At 42.7% G+C, this 15,525-nt stretch overlaps 1 protein-coding gene across 2 annotated transcripts in view; it reads right to left on the reverse strand.

Annotated features, from left to right (window-relative positions):
• The window catches only part of il1rapl1a (interleukin 1 receptor accessory protein-like 1a), a 204,018-nt gene that overhangs the window by 7,902 nt on the left and 180,591 nt on the right, over positions 1 to 15,525 (reverse strand). For both annotated transcript variants that reach the window (XM_037789517.1, XM_037789518.1), the window contains exons 7-9: positions 12,221 to 12,353; positions 6,241 to 6,386; positions 1,674 to 1,820 (exon numbers count right to left, since the gene is read on the reverse strand). In XM_037789517.1, the coding sequence (XP_037645445.1) occupies positions 1,674 to 1,820; positions 6,241 to 6,386; positions 12,221 to 12,353 (426 nt within the window). The remainder of the gene's footprint in view (positions 1 to 1,673; positions 1,821 to 6,240; positions 6,387 to 12,220; positions 12,354 to 15,525) is intronic.

Raw genomic sequence — 15,525 nt, forward strand, 5'->3', positions numbered from 1 at the left:
CAGTTTAATTTGTCTGTATCAACCACACACTTTGTTTTTATTAAAAAAACAGCAAACCAGTGATATTTCAATCACTTGCACGTTTTCTGTGAAATGCTGCTATAACAGTCTCTACTCTTCTGGGAGGGCTTTCCACAGAACCTAGATTCAGGGATTTGTTCCCATTCAGCCACAAGAGTGTTAGTGAAGTCGGCCACTGATGTTAGGTGATAAAGCCTGGCTCGTAGTCGATGTTCCAGTTCATCAAGTTCCAGTTCACCATTTCTTTCTGGATCTCGCTCTGCTCTTGTTGAAATACTTCTCCAAACCATGCTTCTGTACCATCCTTAACTGGAACAAAGTGGCTTAAAAAACAGCAACACACCTGAAGTACACAAGCACATTTGGACAGGGGTGTCCACATACCTTTGGCCATATAGTGTATATGAGAACTAAATTGGGGTAGATACAAAAATACCAAATCAAGACTCAGGCAATACCCCTCTTCCCCACCTCAAAAATGATTTCCCAGAAGACAGTGGGAAGAACTGAAAAGGCAGAAAATAGACGATGGGAAAAAAAAGCACCCCTGGTGACATGTTCAGTGAGTCCTAGTCATTATGCTCTGTCGAAACTGGATTGTGGGCCAGCCAAAAAGGGAAGAGGGGCTTTTTCGCAAACTCTTTGAGGAGCACACGTCGCTTTGAAACTCACTGGAAAGGCCAGGGCTGCGCTCGATATGATCCGAACATCAAACGACGCTTTCAAATTAGCAACCAACTTCAAATTAACCACCTAGCAAACTTGGAAAATCAAAAACAGCTTGTATCTGCGGGTCCCCGACGGTATGACTTAATCATGTGGAAGTTTGAGTCAACAAAACAGCGTGTAATAGATAATTCATGCTACTGTAGAAACAATCCAATGATTAAAAAATGAGTTCGGTCTTTCCAGAATTCTTGAAAAGACAGCAGGGAGAGTCAAAACACAAAGCGGAAAAACAGGGAAGATACTGGGACACAAACAGACAAATTGTTAACTGAAACAAAAGTTAACTATGTTCTGTGGAGAGAGAACAGAAAGTTGCCCTCCAATTTTCAGGCTGTTTACGCCCCTATTTGCCGCTCAGGGAGGGAGCTTGGAGCCTGCCCGGTCCCCGTGTCCCGCTATCTGGCCTTCGACAGCAGAGGGTGGGCATCATTCCATGACATATTGAGACTGATCTCTTTTTAAATGGGCAACAAATTGAAAATCTGTCTCCTCTCTTCCCTATGCAGCCATTGCAGCAATGTGCACACGCAATCACGTGCACCTCTACACCAACGAGAGAGAGAGAGAAAGAGCGAGAGAGAGAGAGAGAGAGAGAGAGAGAGAGAGAGAGAGAAGGAGAGAGAGAGCGAGAGAGAGAGAGAGAGGAAATGGGCTGCTGTCACTGAGATAGGAGAAGACATTTGTATCTAGCAGGGAGTCTGTTATGGATAGAGGCTCTGACAGAACACACACACACACATATTAACTCTTATTCACATGGGCAAAGAAACAGAACATATTCGCTTCCATGAAAACAAACCCACACAGGCACATACACAGCCTCGCTTGACATCGAATTTTGGATAAGAAAAGCCCCTTTAAAAAAAAGCCAGAACAAGTTGGATGTCTTCACACAGAAACAGAGAGAGGATTTGTTTCTTTACCTCCGTCCACGTCCTCGCTGCCAAAGTGCCTCCTATAGAAGAGCATCAGCTCTATCTTGTGGCATTTGTAGAGGGAGATGAGGAAGATGAGTAGCAGCAGGATCGCTCCCAGCCCTCCTGCCAGCTCCACGGTGTACATGAGCTCTGCTGAGGACGAGACACACACACACACACCGGAAGATATTCAAAAAACTGCTGAGACAATCATGGCACGTTATGGTGAATTCACATATATCTCATGAATACACAATAATTCTGCAGCAACTCTTTTTTTCTCCGTCTTCGTTTCCCTGTTGAACTCACAGGACGGGGCACTTATAGGACACATTTACATTTGCTGGAAGGCTGGATAATCATCAGTATTTTCTGAGCGAAGCAGCATCAATCTTCAGAGGGAAGAGACACGAGGCTCATAATGACTTTGGGAAAAATGAGAGGGCACAGTGCAGGGAGATACTCGTGGAAAAAAAAAGGGGGATGATGAGAAATTGGGTTCATTTCTTTGGAGCAGCGCAGCGATGACACAGCTCTGCACTTTGGCTGCCGTCCATAGTGGGACTTGTGACAATTCTGGACATGGATGGAGGCATTCTGGAAACAAAAGGCTTCAGTCTACTCATCTCACTCACTCCCCTCTCCATCATACCTCTTCTTCTCTCTTGTTTCTCCCCCCCCCCCCCCCACTCCCCCACACTCTTTGTCTCTCCATTCATTTGTCTTCTCCATTATCTCCTCTCCATCTCCCCAGAGACCTAGCTTGGGGAAGGATGAGTTATGTTGTGTATGAAAGCAGCGTTTACCTGGTTGGCTCAGCTAGAACGGGTTCACCTTATATCTCTGTCACTGTGGACTGGAACACTGCACGGCTGCCATGGCAACCGCAATGCAGCCTCTTTATTATCACAGATTATGTACACTGTAAATACCTTTACATGTCTTTCAGGGACATGAGATATTCTCCCTAGTTTTCAATACAAGCTATTTTATTTTAGGAATTTTCTTTCCCACAAGCGAGTGATAGCTATTTTTTAAGATGATATATTGAAGACAATTTGCTAAAACATGTGAGACTGCTTTGGAAAAAAGTGAAGTTCTCTCACCACCAAGTTACATTTTTTACTTGAATCAACAGTTTAAAGGCCTTTACACACTGGGGATGTGACGAGTAAACGACACGAAAATGAGAAATACTCGCCTGCAAATATTATATGTCTAGGGCTTTTATTGTGAAAGGTAAGAACGGACCAGGTGGTTCGGGTCTGCGCTACATTTGTCAAGGTTGAAATGAGTATTAAAGTTTGTCGTTCAGATTTGTAGCCTTCGTGTTGTTGTTGCAGTGTGAAAGCTCCGAAAATCAACTTTTTCGCCGCGTAATATTTGCGTTCTGTGTGAAGGCACGGTCACACACGTGCAAAATTACCATTGCCTTGCATTTACTCCCAATCTATGCGAGCGAAAGGGTGAAAAAAAAGACATTTGCTTCCGGTTGCGAAGCAAATCTTCACGTGGTGTCCAACTTTGGTGAACTTTCAGTTTGAATATCGCCTCGACAGGCGCATTCAAACTGCATTTGTGCATGTGTGACCGTGCCTTGAAAGTACTCAGTACAAAAGCAACAATTCGAAATAAATATATTGACGTACGAACTATTCGCACGGAAAAAACAAAACGCTGCCGGTGTGTGACGACCTTAAAACTGACTGTTAATTTTACCCCAAACAGGTTTAATGTAAGAACTAAATAGGCTAATACACCTCTCATCTCTGTACGGTAAATATGAACGTACACCCAGCAGCTTAGCTTAGTTAGCTTAGCATTAAGACTAGAAACAGGAAGAAAAATGTAATTTCTTGGCCTTTCCTCATAACTGTAATGCTTTTATCTAATCCTCACTCTCTAAGCTGTTCATGTTTCACTGACCACTTTCTCTCTTTCCATTTCTCTCCTTCTGAAATGGAAGGAAAGGCAGCCTGCAGAGACATTCACATACCTGCTGCAGGGCGTATGAGTGATGCATTCTGGGAGGGGAAACATGAAATAAACATCAGAATAATGTGTGAGACAGAGAGAGAGAGAGAGAGCTTTACTCTCTCTCCTTGGAAATGCTGCTTTGCTTTGACAGAGAGAGTTAAATGAAGCTGTCTGGAGTCTACAAAGACCACTCAAAAGGAATTGGGCCATCTACAAAAGACGGTCACAGAGACAGAGATTAAAGCGTGGAGACAGCAAGATAAAGACTTAAAATGTAATTGTATGCTGAACTTATTGGCCTGTTGGGAAAAGCTGAGGACCAATTTGCTGTTTAAACAGCCATCAAATTACCTCTCTTTGCGGGGTGACAACCAGTGCATGAAAAGAGCTTCAGACAAGTCATGCTAGAGAGACAAAATAGCTACACAGCTGCTGGAGCACATGTAGAAAAAAGAACGGCACGACCAAATGGAGCTCACGCACAGATTGTTAACACGCATGGATGGAAAAATAAATAAAAAAAATGGACTAGAAACGACAAACAAAAGCATGCTGTTTAAAGGAGTGCTGTACGCTCTTTGGGGGTATGAAGTGAGGTGTTTGAAATCTTCTCTGTCCTGTTAAATTAATATTCCAATATCTGAAGTGATCTTAAAAAATAAGATGTGTTTTAAACTTTGAACACCTGAAAGCTTTAAATCTGCAACAACTGATTTTTGAGAGCAGCAAAAACAAGCTGTAAGCGCAACACTGTTATACCAACACAATCTCACGGGAAGGCGCATAAATGACACGATATTACAAGGATGCATTTTAGGCTTTTCACGTGCCATTTGTACGCCACTTTTTGCGGGTCATTTGTACGCTACGCAACAAAACTACGGTAACGTCCACAGTAGGGCTGCACATATAACAATCGAATATTAATCGCAATCACGATTTTGGCTTCCCACATTTAAATCAACATGATCGACTGGATATTGACGTTTAAAAATGCTCCGCTCATAGAAAACTCTGCAGCATATCAAATCAAGCACTTCCTAAACTAACAGCTAATACCCAGCCTGCGATGGAGATGTTTTGGCTTCACTTTTGGGGATAGACATTATCTATACAACCAATGTGCTTATGATTAAATTAAGAGCACTAAATTGTTTATCTAGCCTCTTAATGTTGCTAGATTTGCTCCCAAAGTGCACCAGATTGATGCATTTAGGGTGAATATTCCTCTATTTTTTCATATTGCAGAAAAAAATATATTGCAATGTCTGCTAATGGGTTAATTTGTACATTAGCAGGAATGTAGCACGGCATGGAAGTGAAAGCAGTGCTCTGTTTATTTTAATGTAAAAGTGCGATAATGAAAATATGTTTTTGCTAAAATCAATGAATAATCGTGATAAATAATCGTGCTCTTAGGTTTAGGCAGCAAAACCACTTAGTTAGGTTTAGGTAAAAGGTCATGGTTGGGCTCAAAATATGTACGTAAACTAAGTAAAATACGTACGAAAACAACATAACGTAAGTACGTAAAACACGTCACAAACATCGCTAACCTACCCTCACCGGTCTTGAACATGAGCAGTCTTTCTCAATTTGTATTCTTCATCACTAGCTCTGAGCGTAGCATATTTAGGCGGATGCGTTTACATTGCAGTCAATACAGACTACATGGCGTAGAAATGACACGTCAAAAGCAAGAACGGCGTTCTTATTTCATGCAAAATGCCATGCGTATTATCGTGCCAGCCTTTTCGTGCGACCGGGCTGGTTATACAGTACTATGACCATATAAAGTTAATATGTCAAACTTAATAGCAAAGTTGCCTATTTACAAATTTAACAGGTATGGAGCAACGTTAGCATTCATTTGCATTCATGTATTGGGCCACCTGTTGAATTTAAGTCCAATATTTTCTCTCCTTCTAGCTCTGTTTTGGTCTCCACCAAGTCTTGAGGGAAATATCTGGCTCCATTTGTCTGTCCGGTGTTTGGGGCTGGGCGGGTAGCATACTGTGGGTTTATTAGAGCTTTTACCACTGAAAAGTCATTCAACAATGAGTTGAAAGATGCTAAAACGTTCAATAGAGTGGAGGGAAACCGCAAGTCTCTGTGGGTTTGTTGCTACAAGTGACCCCTTTCACATTACACAGTCATTATTCCTATAAAAATATTGATTAGAGCATCTTTAACCTCAACGAAGCAATGAATGCTGTGCAGCCAAGTTTTGCTCACAACAAACAAAACTTTATTTCCAAGTCCTAGAGAGCTCAAGTCCTAGAGTTCCCAAAGATACCGAATATATCAGGCTGATGTTCGGGGGAAACGTGTATAAAATGATGCACGAGTCATCTGGAATATTTTCATTTGATGATGAAATGGTGCAGCCAGGCTTTGAATATTTCATTCATCATATAGCTTTAATGAAGAGTTGGAACTAGCTGATACAGAATATGTATGATAGTGTCAGACTGTGAGGAATAAGATGAATTTTCCAACCTTAATGCCACTTACAGGGGAAATGAAATGCAAAAGCTGGATGTTAAGGGGTTAACACTCTCAGAGGTTGCAGTGGGAAACGTCAAAGAGCCCTTACCCCGTCTGAAGAGCTGGATGGTAGCTTGGCGACGGCCGTTACCATTTTCCACATAACAGGAATAATTTCCCAGGTCCTCCTCCTCCAAGGAGTCAATAGTCAGGGAAATGGCCACTTCCTGCTCGCCGAGATGCTCCTTGACAACCCTGCAAAACAAACAGACATTAACTGAGCAATGCTTCTCTGCAGCAAACGGGAGATGAGACGTGGTTGTTGAGGCAAGTTCCTCTGATCTGTGCTGATGTACATGAGTACAAGTGATTGTGATGGCGAGCAGCATGTATGTGATCCAGAGTGCAGCAATCACAGAACATATTGTGTTCGGTTGAGCCATAAAAAGCCCGTGAGCAGCGTGTTTCGGTATAACTGTATATATGTACTCAATGAAGCCCCTTTACTGTAAGTACTTCAAGGTATGTTCATTTCTTTTCTCTGCACTCAAAACATATGAGAAATAAAAATCAATAAGGGCTCTTCCTCGGAGTGTGCGAGGGGGGGAAATCAAATAATGGCGATCAGAAGAAAATCTTTTTATAGCGGCTGCCATGGTAACGGGGAGAAGGAGAGAAAGTAATATTCCATAAAGTAAATGAGTGTCCCCCGCTGGGCTGGTTGAGCCTGATGGAGGAGAGAATGGGGAGATAATGCTCCCTCATACCTTAGACACACTACTTAGCCCACTTTTAGCAGCAACCCTCAGCACAAATTACACTTTGGAGGAAACAAAGTGCAAATGAGAAAGAGCTCTCCTCTGTTTGTATGTGTGTGTGTATGCGCATCATCTACTGTTCATAACGGCTGTGTTGAGAAGGAGGAGTGGGATGAGGAAAGTGTGTGCGAGTGTGTGGGGGTATAATGACTCTCAAGCTTCTCTCTCCTCTCTCGCCTTCGAGCCGATAAACTGCACATAAGGATGGCTTGTTGGGGAGATTTGGCATCAGTAATTGAAAGTGTATCACGGGGCTTTGCGTATGGAGAGAGAGGCTGAGGCAGCAGCGCTGATGATATTTGTAGTTTCAGCTGAGTTTGTTGTGCAACGGGGTTGGGGGGCCCGGGGCGCTGGGAGAAGTAGGCACGGGGAATAATTCATGTCTCTCCGGGGAGTGGTGGGGTACTTTGAAGCCTCCAGTTTCCACATTATCGCCCTATATGAGGCAACGCAGCTCGCACGCCATACAACCTGATGGATAATGACCACCGCTGCTCAACCTGAGCCTCGAAAGGAGACATTGAGGAGCTGAAGTTGGAGTAGGTGGATAACGAGGTCTAGGTGAAGATACAGATGGGAGCTGGATGACAGCTCATCCAAACAGCTGGGCTGAGGAGTGAATTTGAACGATGCAACGCTGTGTACAGCTGCATCTACTGCAAGATGCTCCTACGTTGATGAATCAGACGGACTCAGATTTGAATTCCATGTAAAACTCTTCGTAAAAATACTACTTTTCTTCTGTGTGATTGAGTTTATCGATTTAGAGTTAGCTGAATGAGTAAATTGTGAACGCATTCTCAAACTATACGGCCGCCGCCGGCACTATTTTCTTCTCTATATTCTCTCCCTTCCTCATGAGCAAATCCTCTGCGTTCAATCCTTTTATACATTCAATTGAAGGCACACCTGCAAAACACAAACTGGATTGGGTCAATAACATATCGATCACCTTCTTTACTATGCTGAGCCAGATTTGTTTTGCTAATTTATTAATCTCTGCATGCTATGCTAATGGCCAGTCATCCATGCTATGATAACAACAATAGCCCTGTCCCCGCTGGTGCAAATTAGAATTTATGGGCTCGGGCTACCACAGAAATGAACTCCTCTGAATCAATAGGCTCAGAGTTGGGGTAAATGAACGCCTGCAGAAACTCTGCGCCCTAGGTATGAGTGCTCGTCTTTTAGCCCAAGTTTGGCTGCTGATGCATTAGTAATAAAGCTCAAAGTGTGTGGGTGCCAGCCTGAAGAAGAGAGGTAACCCTTAGAAACATGCCCACTGTATCATCTAAAAAGGGAGGCAGCTTGGCTGCAGGGTAAGCACACATTTTGTTCATGTTTAGTTTCTCCTATCGTTGCTCCCCTTCTTTGCCTGGTCCATATGTCTGGTTGGCTTTGTGGAAGGGGAAAAAAAAACAAGGCACTGACTCGATGTGAAAAAGCTTAGGATGGCAGCATCAGCAACAGAGAGTGGATGATCAAATACATTATTGATCCGCTGCATGAAATATCGGTATGAATTATTGAAAAGATAACCCCTCAGCCAGTGAGTGGGGGAATCCTGGTGTCAGGGACTAATGGAGGAAGACAGAGAGACAGAGGACAAGACAGACGGTGGTTAAGATGAGATTCGTTTCATGTTCATATCAGTGCACCAAACTCGCTGTCACAAATGTGTCTTCTTTACTTTCCTCCTAAGTGACTTCTACCATATTTCTTACTCTTTCCACTTCTTCCCCATCTGCTGCCTCTCTCTCTCTCTCCCTCTCCCACCCCTCCTCCTTCTCCTCAGCTCCCCGCGGCCCATCTGCATGCCGATATAGGTGGGTGCAGCGAGGGAGATAGCGGTAGTGGCGGCGGTGTGAAAAATGGCGGTTGTTAACCATCTGACAGGGCTGTCTCCCCAGAGCTGCAGCCTCTCCAAACAGCCCTAATGGGAAACATGCACACGGACCAGCGAATGGACTTGTTTAAATGTGTTACACCACTAGGAGGGAGAAACATGGAAATGGGCTTGTTTTAAATCTCTCAGAGCCATGAAAGTCAGGCTTGTTGGGCGAATTTTACAATGTTACATTTAAAGGAGATGGCAAGAGATGGCAAGTTAGAGGAACTGCTATTTTAAGATGTGTTCAGCATTTTGCGCATTCATCCTGCAAAATGTTAGAGAGCTGTGGTTATGTATGTATATATATATATATATATATATATATATATATATATATATATATATATATATAACGCATTAACGCAAATTAGTTTTAACGCCACTAATTTCTTTAACACATTAACGCAACTAGAGTGCAAGAGAGAGCAACTAACACAGCTAGAGCGAAGATACTGGTATCACTAAACCTAATGAATCCATTGGTACCATGTCATACTAGCTTGTCGCAAAGGAGGTTATATAATGCTCCAAACTTATGCTAAATTTTGGCGTGGAAAAACTGGCATTACCATTTTCAAAGGGGTCCCTTGACCTCTGACCTCAAGATATGTGAATGAAAATGGGTTCTATGGGTACCCACGAGTCTCCCCTTTACAGACATGCCCACTTTATGATAATCACATGCAGTTTTGGGGCAAGTCATAGTTAAGTCAGCACACTGACAGCTGTTGTTGCCTGTTGGGCTGCAGTTTGCCATGTTATGATTGGAGCACTTATATAGTGTGTGCATCCTGTGCTGCAGCTGATAAACAGAAATTTAAAGAAAAAAATGCTTGCCATGGAAAGAAATCATAGACAGAGAAAAAAACAAATAACTCAAATGGAGACAAAATATACACAATGAAACTACTTCCCAGATTTATTGTCAAAACTCCAGACTTCCCTTTCCTTTCAAGAGAAAAAACAAACTCAAACCCTGCAGCACTTGGAGACGACAAACAGCCAAACTGGCACAAGAATTTATAACTGCATGTGATATGGCAAGGGATGTTATTTTTTTTTTTTTTTAGGGGTGATTTTTAAGTATTTATTGATAGGACAGTGGAGAGAGAGAAATGACATGCGGAAAGGACCACAGGCCGGATTCGAACCCGGGTCCACCGCTGCTAGGACTGAGCCTTGGCGATACATGGGCGCTCGCTCTACCGACTGAGCTAACCAGCTGCCCAGCAAGGGATGTTTTTAAACAAATATCTCTGTGTTTTAGTTACATGTATTACCTCTTGAAAGGAACAGTGTGTAGCATTTCAGGGGATCTATTAGCAGAAATGGAATATAATATTCATAACTATGTTTTCATTAGTGTATAATCACCTGAAACTAAGAATCGTGTTTTCGTTACCTTAGAATTCATAGCTACACAGGGAACAGGTCAGTCTTGTAAAAGGAGGATTGAGCGAAGGGGCACTCAGTTGGTTGCAATCTTCAATACTACCACTAGATGCCGCCAAATCCTACACTCTGTCCCTTTAACAAACTATTTACTGTAAGTGTTATTGATAACATTTTTATGTAGACAGATATTTAAAAAAAAAAAAATACTTCCACAGAGCTTTTATAAAGGTGACGAATAAATCTATGGCTTTTCCTAAAAAAAAAATATTATGATTGTGAAATAATCATTTAAAAAACGTTGCCGGGTCTGAAATTAATGTTTTGTTTATCTCTTTGGAGGATATCTGACGTTTGGGTCCCACTTCTAACAAGGCTTGTGAGCCAATAGTAGAATAACATTGGTATCACGTGGTATCTCTGGGTTGTCTGTTAGTGTGGAAAAAATGGATAAATGGCTGAGATTGACGGTAAGTGCCTGGCAACGACTTGTTGTGAAGTAAATGCAATAGAATGGGGGAGGGAGAATGTGACATCTAGTGGCTGAATGTTAACAATAGCACCTTTAATACAATATTACGATTTCACAAATTGACATGTTTTATCTTCTGAAAATCGAGGGAGAGCAAGAGAACTGCACTGTCAGCCGTCCCAGATGAGTGTTCATGAAAGCCAAGAACTTAAAAGGCCAGCACTGTACCTACATAACAACTGGATCAGCCACCAGTTTCAGCTAATTTCAGTATGAAAACATTTTGTTAGAGACTTGCTTGCGTTAGATAATCCATCATGACACACAATTCACCAACAGCATTCATTGTCATATGTTTTTTTTTTATCAGAACTGGTAATGCAGCTGCACACAAGGACTGGTTTGAAAACTCTCTTTGTTGTAGCACTCAAGTACGCTCCAACGTCCCTGACTCGAGTCAGCTGCAGAACAACAAACTATTTAATGCAAGGAACAACAACAACAGTTTTCTTTTCTCAGTGTACGGGTTTGCTGTTTTTTTGGTCTTGTGGCTTGAATTTTCGACAGCGTAGCTGGTAAATGCAATGAGGCATGGGACAAATAATCAATATGAAACTGCAGTACAATACAATACACTGGCACTGATATTGTAGTATGTTGTGATGATGCAGTTTATAGCTATATTAAAGCAATAATGTTCAGAATTCTGAGCTTGTACTCATTATTTTGTGTCTCAAAAATGTGTGAAGACGAAAGCACTTTATAATGCAGTTAATAAATAGTATTACTCCTGTAGCTCAAATATGATTTTCCCAGGGTCATTTTTTATGCTTTTTTCATGCTGAAAGACTTATTTCCAAGAAACTTATGAGCACATCTCTGGTAAACAGAAGATTTAAAGGTGTGCTTTTGTGTGATTCTTTGTGGAGAAACTAAAGATCTGTCGATTAAATCAACTAATCGATTAGTCGACAAAATCATGTCAGTGTTAGTCGACTAAGAATTTCTTTGGTTGAGGTCAACCCTGGATTTTCCCATTTCAGGGTGTGTGTTCCCTCTCCACTCACACACGTATTGTGATATATAATAGATGATTATCTTGCTATATGTGTGATGTATGCAGTTCTATTGTCACTGTGCAAAATGCAGCATATTATGAGTTATCCTGTTTCCACTTGCTTGCTTGTGCGTTTCCACTGGACAATAACGCCATTTAAACCAAAAAATAAAGGTGACGAAATGAATGAATAAGTATTAAAAACAAGCTTTTAAGTGTCTGCATGATGTTCGTACCATAGCAAAATAAATGGAAACCAGCAGCTGCTTGGAATGCAGCAAATAAATCTCTGGAAAATGGTTGGTTTAGTGAATGCAATTTGGAGTTAATGGGCTAAAACGTGCAAAACCCATTGGTATCGTTCTTTAATATTTTCCAGGGAATGTATCTACATCTGCTATTAATTCCTCATTAGCCCATCCGTGTCCTGTGAAATCAATTCCGGCAGCTTTTTCTTACTTGATGTCGGTTTCCTGGATTCTCTCTTCGTCCAAGTCCTCTATGAACTTATCTCCCTTCATCCAGTAGATGAGCGGGCTGACGTCGCCGCTGTAGCCGAAGAACGCCCGGCAAGTCAGGTTCAGAGCGCTTCCTGCAAAGACAGGAGATGACATGCTGTCATGATGGATTGTCCTGTGGGCTCGGTAAATTGGTATATTTGTACTATTTCATAGCTACGCCTACAAAATCGCGGACATCAACAGAAACAATCATTTGGTTGGTGACATGTGCATTCGCAATTCTTTGTACGTATCCCACAAAAAAATTCATGTCAAAAGTGGTTGCATGAGAGAAGATGTAAGCTGAACAAACCTTGGGGGATGTAGAGCTGTGATTAAAACAGACAGTCTTTCCTTTAACACAGAGGCTCATGCCAATAGCACACACACACATACATACAGTATGCTGATCTGAAAGTAAACAGTACTGAACACATGAGGGCACTCAAGAGCTTCCCAAAACCCCCCTCGAGACTGTGTGTCCATGAGAGGAAAAAAGGCAAAAGGAAGTGAGAGGGGGGGCTGACAATAACATAATTTTATTTAGAGCTGCTGCTGGGTATGAAGACAGGTCAGGAGTCAACAACTGCAGTTTGCGAAAGAGTTGATATGTGGAAGGAGAAGTGGTTATCACTGAGGAGTCAACAGGGTCTTTTGTTTCGTGAATTGACGGATTATCTCTTTGGTTCAACAGAGAGGGCAAGCATCCAGACTGTGATACTTAATAAAACCAATTACAGAAAAGTTTCCCTTTACATCTGCTGGTGTTATTGTGCTATTTTATTAAGACTGGACGTTCGAAATCTTCGATGAGCTAGTGGTAAAAAGTGAAAAATGTAGCCCTGGTGTGAGCTGATTACAGTTGGCATAAAGAGGCCCCTTCTCCCGCTCAGGCTAGGCCTTCAGTGTCCATGAACTATGCATGTATTAGGCTGGTGAGCATGAAGACAGCGCACTGTTGGCATATACTAGCACATGTTTATTTTGCATTCCTCTGAAGTGGCATTCTCGAGAAGGCCTGGGGCGCAGCAATCACATGCTGCTGCCTCTCACAGCAACATGTAAACAACACACAGATGAGGGAGGCTCATCATGCAGCGCGTACTGTCAACTGTATGGAGGAGTTGGAGGACGCTCTCCTCTCGGGAGAGCCAACGCTGTGTCTGGCTCCGAGGCATGGCGACTTGGGGAGCACTGGGAGAAAAGGCATGACGAGGATGATGGGGGGGTGAAGGAGACGCTTTTTTTTTCCTGTTTCACAGCGGGATTTATTAGCAGGAGAGCAAGGTAAACTGTACTGGTATGGGGCTTGTATTCATTAATCCTGCTTAGCATGTGACAGCACCATGGACAGCTCCCAACAGTCTAGTGCAGGGAATAGAAGGCAAACTATAGTACTTAAAGCTGCAGTAAGCAGAATGCTTTTGGCATCATTGGGCAAAAATCCCATAATAACCTTTCAGCATATTGTAATTCAAGTGTTCTGAGAGAAAACTAGACTTCTGCACCTCCTCATGGCTCTGTTTTCAGGCTTTAAAACATCTAGCAATCGAGCGTTCCTATTGGCTGTTCATTCAACGGAGGCAGCTCTCAATCACTCGCAAACTCCGATCAAACGGTCAAACTAGGCAGCGCTTATCAAATATGAATCAATTCTGTCACTGTTATGCCTATTTCTCACCTCAAATGTTTTCAGAAACATCTTGTGTACTGTTTAGCTGTAAAATGAGAAAGTGTGCTCCGGCTGGTGAGCGGTGCTTGGTATTTCCTCAACTGATCTCAACATGGCTGCCTCTCCGATACAGTCAAAACCAAATTCGAAAGTTCTATTGGATTGCATTACATTTTACTTTTGAGGACGATCTCTGAGCCCCTTCCACTCCTCTAACAACTCTGCACCTTCCTCTCCGATGCCCTCGCTGTGACCGGTGGAACACAACTGGCCAGGTTCTTTCTGAAAGGCTGTTTGTGTTTGAACTAAGAACATGTATCCTCTGTGCTTTCCCCTGCCCACAACCTACACACAGCTTCAAAAGATTTCGGTAGGTCACTCTCGGCACAAGTAAAGTTTTAAGGCGTGCAGGGGAGGAGGATGGGAGGACACCCAGGAATGAACTGACGCTACTGTCTGTGAGGAGCGGTGGCTGACATTTTCCAAAGTTCAACAGCCACTCTCAGCTTGGTATTTGTGCACAGCCGGGCTCTACAAAGGCTACACGCTGGAACTACAAAATAGGAACCTCCTGCGTGTGATTACAATACACTCACGCACATACACAGGGTTTGGTGCAGCGGTACTTAACTGTATAGTCCCACTTAATCATTTGTGTAGCAAACATGCAAAGTAACCATACTTACTGTGCAAAGTACATATCGCACAACTGTGTGTCTCAATGTGTGAGACAGATTCAGCATTTCCCCTTTCCTCTGTTTATAAATCTCCCCCATGCTGTTAGCTTATCCCACAGATCAATTGCAAACTAGGAATGTCATGCTGCCGGCAGCCGCTGCCTGGAGAGGAAGTCTCCACTGAGCTCCCTGGGAATCACAGGAAATTGTTGAAGGCCTCATGCTGTCTTATTCTAATCCAAGTGCAGCACTCCCCGAAAACTCCCTCACAGACACTTTTGTTACTTCTTCCACCACCGCAAACACCGGTGGGCCGGTGTTGCACCTGCAACATCATCACCACATTTCATGGATGCAGTTTGACAGCTGGACGCTGTGTTTCAAAATGGTGGCCATTCGTCATTTCAGATTTTGGCCCATGCCACATGAATAAGTATCTCTTTCTTTTGCTCTGCATGCTGAGATGATGTCACACATAAAAAATAGCTTTTCTAGGCTCCGATAAAGATTTACAAGTAATAGGTTTTATTTGGTAAAACACCACCATGGGGTGCATTAGTAGCTGTTTGGGAGCTTTATCCTCAGCAGATGGAGTTCACCTGATTCGACTGTTATCAGGCCATTAAATAGGCGTTTATCAGTCACTATAAGCACCATAGATGTGGGTCAGTAGGGGCCTCTGTGTCCTCCGGTGTCTTTTGGTGCTCCTAACAGCATCTGCAAGATTTCACAGACCGGAGGAAAACAAGCAGTAAGAGCTGATCTGAGGTCTGCTGTCCATCTGCTGTCTATGAGAGCCGACTGTCAATCACTCGCGAACTCCGACTAAACGGTCAAACTAGGAAGCGCTGATCAAATATGTTATAATTAATATTCTCTTACTGTAATGCCTATTTCTCACCTCAAATGTTTTCA

Source organism: Sebastes umbrosus, chromosome 13, assembly GCF_015220745.1.
Source record: "Sebastes umbrosus isolate fSebUmb1 chromosome 13, fSebUmb1.pri, whole genome shotgun sequence".
Taxonomy (NCBI): domain Eukaryota; kingdom Metazoa; phylum Chordata; class Actinopteri; order Perciformes; family Sebastidae; genus Sebastes; species Sebastes umbrosus.